The sequence below is a fragment of the Priapulus caudatus genome, unplaced genomic scaffold (assembly GCF_000485595.1).
Source record: "Priapulus caudatus unplaced genomic scaffold, Priapulus_caudatus-5.0.1 Scaffold727, whole genome shotgun sequence".
NCBI classification, from domain to species: Eukaryota; Metazoa; Priapulida; class Priapulimorpha; order Priapulimorphida; family Priapulidae; genus Priapulus; species Priapulus caudatus.
The window spans coordinates 124471-129567 of record NW_014577788.1 but is presented as its reverse complement, the minus strand read 5'-3'; the positions used below and the strand labels follow the sequence as shown (position 1 = coordinate 129567).

Below are 5097 nucleotides of genomic sequence, written 5' to 3'. Positions count from 1 at the left end.
TGTGTGTGTGTGTATGTGTGTGTGTGTGTATGTGTGCGTTCATCTCTCTCCGGGTCATGTTTTTCTCTCCTCTACATAATACAACAATTATTGGTTCAAGTGCTACGGCATAGATTTTAAAGCAAATCACTGTTCCCCCCACAGTTCCGGAGACCTCCTCTTTTAACCGTGTCCAGTTTCATAGCATTGAATTTCAACGAAATCCTAGTTCCGGAGACCCCTATTTTCAAACATAGCCTGTTCCAGAGCATACCACATTTAACAAACATTATTTCCAGAGACCCCCATTTTCAGGTCTGAGTTAGTTTTAGAGCCCCCCCCCCCCATTTTTGACTTCGCAGTGGCACATACCTACCATAATGTGGGGTGAGTCCCCCCCCCCCCCGGGTTTCATCTCCTTGGTATATGTTGCTCCTTGGTTCCCTGCACAATTTTTTTTTGTCAAAATGGTGCAACGGCAGTGCCGTGCTGCCGTGGCGGCCACTACGGCCCTGTGCTGTGATTTGAAAGCAATGTATGTGATGTGAATGCACGGTTAAATCCAATGTAAAGAAAGACTTGTACCTAATTTTGTGTATAATTAATATTTTGGTCATGAATGAGCTCAAAATGAGTTCATTACATACAGAATGAAGACAGCATCGGAATCGATAATGCAGCAGCTTCATCTTACTGTTTCATTGGAGGTCACTCCCAATTATCATCATTATGACGACACAAGTATTCAAATCCTACAATGGGGATGCAGTCAGCTGCGCTCATAGGGTCTATGACCCCCAGGGTACTGCCGGAACGTACCCTGGTCACTATTTGATATGGTTAGGGTTAGGATTAGGGTTAGGGTTAGGATTAGGGTTAGGGTTCGGGTTAGGGAGTAGGCGTAGGCGACTCCCTAGACTCGTTAGTGGAGTAGGCGAGGTACGGTCCGGCATATTAGATAGTACCACTACCAGGGTACGTTCCGGTATACCGGACCGTACCAAGGGTACGCTCCGGCAGTACCCCGGGGGACATAGACCCTCTCAGCCGTACTAGTACTAGGTACTAGTAGTAGTAGTAGTAGTAGTAGTAGTACGTAAGTACAATATGATATTGCTATGAACTTATTTAATGAGAATTTTGATAACTGCTAGTGCTAACATACATGCAGTAATACTAATAGCTAATATCTAGGCTATAATAAGTATGGGGGCCAACCTAGAGTAGATACAATTTCTACTATCACTATGATTATCAGACTTCTTATCGTGTGCCGCCCGATCCAGTGGCCTCGATAGATCGCAGATTAGTTTAGCTGGAAGTTGTAAAATCATCACACCTATCAAACTTCCATGCACACGGATCCGATCAGGTAAGTTGAAGTAGGCGATCCTCGACGAGTTAGCTGACGTTTTCGATACAACGAACGAACGTACTTCCACTACACGACGATCCTGACCAGGGAAGAAGTAACTTAGCTGACGTGGCACTTTGCTGATCAGTCGTGGTGCCCACTGAGCTGTATCGCCATAAACACATGCGCTGATTTGCACGTGTTGACGATCCGATAGGGGGCAGCACTTTGTTGAACAGCCTCCCAACCACACACGCAATTGAGCGGCTGTGAATTTGTATATAATTGTTATAATAATATATAATTTGTATATAATCAGGCGCGGATTTAAGGCCGCCGCACACCAGCCGATTTTACAAACGATGAAGCGATGAAGCGATGAAGCGATGTAGGTGCAGGGGCGGCGCGTACGGGGGGCCGGGGGGGCCCGGGCCCCCCCCACTTTTTTGGCAGAAAAAATATGTCTATATGTATTTTGTATGATCGGAAAGAAATGCAAGAAAAGAAAGAGGGAATAAGGAGGAGAGGAAGGGGGAAAGAACGAAAGAGATTGTTTATCCACATTTTCATCTGCCTACTGGAAAATTACAAAGTTTGACGAAGTCCCTCTAGCCTTACTCTATAGCAAACAGACATGCACAGCGCCGTATTTACCCCAATACCGTGCGGACTTCGGGGCTTGATCCTGTGCTTCGGAGGCTCGATCGAGGGTCGAATATCTCCTACTGCCAGACTAATCTCAGACTGTGGCCGCGGCCGTCTCATTATCCAGCGCTACTGCGCATGCGTCACGCATGCGCACGAGGTGCTGGGGGTAATTTTGGACTGGGGTAATTTCAGACCGTGACACCAGCACACACCATATTACCGCCACTTATGCTATTATTACTGGGTGATCCTACATTTTTCTGCAGTAGCACATTTTGGGAGGCCACTACAGCCCTGCCAAAGTGCATGCAGGCCCCCCTCACATCTGAAGCAAGAAATTGTGTTTGTGATAGGTGGCAGCACCTCTTATCAGGCAACATTGATTTATGTTTCAAGGCACATGACATGCTCTGTACCAAATACAACACAATATACACGGCACGAATGCACGCGCACACACGCAATTTATACTATAGTAAGTTCTCTCTGGAAAATTCATAAAGCATGCTGTTTATGGATGGATGATCATGAGGTAGGGCCAAGGAGGTAGGGGGGGGGGGTGTAATTCAAATAGACCTAAGTACGCATGTCATAAGCGATCATACGCAGCTGAACTCCATCAGTTTTGAGATATACACATCAAGCTGTAAATATACAGCATGACGGTGTTGGAATTGTCGCAAGCAAAATTCACATATTTCACAGAAGTATTTACTTTGTCCTTCACATGTGCAGAATTTTGGATCTCACAACTTGCACACGTCACTGCCACCAACAGGAGCACTCCACTGGTTATCTTCATTTTCACACTGGTAAAAATAAAGTATATAAACAAACCATTACAGCGTGAGAAACTAGCGGTCGCCCAGTCGCCAGTGGCGATTAGAAAATCGACCGGGCGACTGCTTGCTCGTGTCAGCTGGTCCGGCGGGGCGACTAGATAATCGCCGCACAGGAAATAAAAAACTTACCAAACTGATTATTTTGTTATTCTCTACTAACCTTCTACATTATTCTAATGAAATGAATGGTAAATTTAATCAAATATAGACTAAAAATAATCAAATTCCGAAGCCTAAAGTCCATGCGAAGTGCACGAACCCGCCATGTTTGTTGTGTTCGATTTTCTAGGTCATGCTGTTAAACCTCTGCTAATTCGACAATACTGGGCATCCCCGACCAATCAGCGATCGCGTAATAAAATATGATAATTTATAGGAATAATGGCCGGTCTTCAGAGACCGCTGATCTTTGAAATCGACTTGCGGACTTGTTCCGATTTACTACGCATCAGTGTATCGAAACGACGGTAAGAAAACATAATATTGCGTGATGAAAAGAAACTGGCTGATCCGAATCACAATCAGGCTATTATTATTCATATTATAATATTTTGTTGCTTAAGACTGCAGCTATTAGTAATTATAGTATCCGTATTCCATTGTATTATTAAGAATAATCGCTTAGAATGCACATGCACGCGAACCAATTGCAGACCATCCCCCCCTTATGAAAAAAACGTCCCCACATCCGAAGTCAGTCACTTTGCTACGAGCAGAAATCCTGGACCAATGGCCTACTGACGCTTATGACCGAAGAACATAGCGAAGAAGGGCTCTGGAGTGGAAGGGCCCCGGGAGGAGGCGGGGGGGACAAGAGGCCTCCCATTATCAGTTTTTCACGGCGCTGCACATTACGTGCTACGGTAGTACTGGCTTGCATAGGGTCTATGTCCCGCCGCAGGGTAACTGCCGGAAACGTACCGCTGGGTAGCGGATCCGGTATACCGGAATCGTACCCTGGTCCACTATTTGATATCGGTCTAGGAGTTAGATTAGGGTAGGTTATGAGAGTAGGCGTAGCGACTCCCTACAGACACTCGTTATCGGAGTAGGCGAGGGTACGATATCGGCGGGCATAATTAGAGTAGGTACACTACCAGGGTAACGTCGCGGTATACCGGAGCCGTAGCCAAGGGTACGCTCGGCAGTACCCCCGGGGGACCATAAGACGCTCTCGCCCGTACTAGGTAACTCGGTACTAGTAGTGAGTAGGGTAGGTAGTAGTCAGGTAGTACGTAAGTAGCAATTCAATGATATTGCTGATGCAACTTATTTAAATGAGAAATTTGACCTGAACTGCTAGTGGGCTAGACTATACAGTGCGTAAATAGCTAATAGCGTAATATCTAAGGCTAATAATAAGTATGGGGGCGCAACATAGAGTGAAAGAGATACAAGTTGGGTGCTGACTAACATCACTAAATGAATGTATGCAACTTTTATCGTGTGCCGGCCCGATCGCTGCTGGGGGGGAGGTGGGCACTCGGAAGATTCCGGCAGATTAGTTTATAGCGGTGGATAGGTTGTACCAAAGAATCATCACTACCTATCAAACTTCCAATGCACGTACGGATCACGATCAAGGTATAGTTTGAAGTAGGCTGATCCCCTCGACGGAGGTTAGGCTGAGCGTTTTCGATACACGACAAACGGAACGTAACTTCCCACTACACGACGGAGGGTCCTGACCAGGGAAGAAGTATACTTAAGGGACTGACGTGGCACTATTGCTGATCAGAGTCTGCGGGTGCCTCCACGAGCGTATCGCCAGTATAACAAGCTGCGCAGTGAATCTTTGCGACGGTGGTTGACGATGCCGGATAAGGGGGGCAAGCACTTAGTTGAACGAGCCTCGCGCGAACTCACCACACGCAAAGCTATGATGAGCGGGACTGTGAAGTTTTGGATATAATTGGTTAATAAAAATAATATAATTTGTGAATTATAATCAGGCGCGATTTAAGGCGCGGGCCGGCACCACCAGCCGATTCTTGTGACGAAACGCGAAAAGAATTTGAAGCGATGAAGGCGGATGAAGCGGAATGTAGGTGCAGGGGCGGCGCGTGAGCGGGGGCCAAGGGGGGCGCCCGGGCGCCCCCCGCACTTATACTTTGGGCAGAAAAAATATGTCTACTATGTATTGTTGTATGCATCACGAAAAGAAATCGCAAGAAAAGAAAGGAGGGAATAAGAGGGAGGAGGAAGGGGGAAGAGAACGAAAGAGGATTGTTTATCCACCTTTCATGCTGGCCTATTCTGCAAAGTTACAAAGTT

The 5097-nt window shown here is 46.4% G+C and overlaps 1 protein-coding gene across 1 annotated transcript in view; it reads right to left on the bottom strand.

The window, feature by feature from the left end:
* LOC106813114 (calumenin-A-like) overlaps nt 1–4429 on the bottom strand; it is a 21692-nt gene extending 17263 nt beyond the window's left edge. Inside the window, exons 1-2 of the mRNA XM_014817170.1 lie at nt 4370–4429; nt 2697–2790 (exon numbers count right to left, since the gene is read on the bottom strand). Of these exons, the coding sequence (XP_014672656.1) occupies nt 2697–2783 (87 nt within the window). The 5' untranslated portion in view covers nt 2784–2790; nt 4370–4429. The remainder of the gene's footprint in view (nt 1–2696; nt 2791–4369) is intronic.
* Nucleotides 4430–5097: the final 668 nt, after the last annotated feature.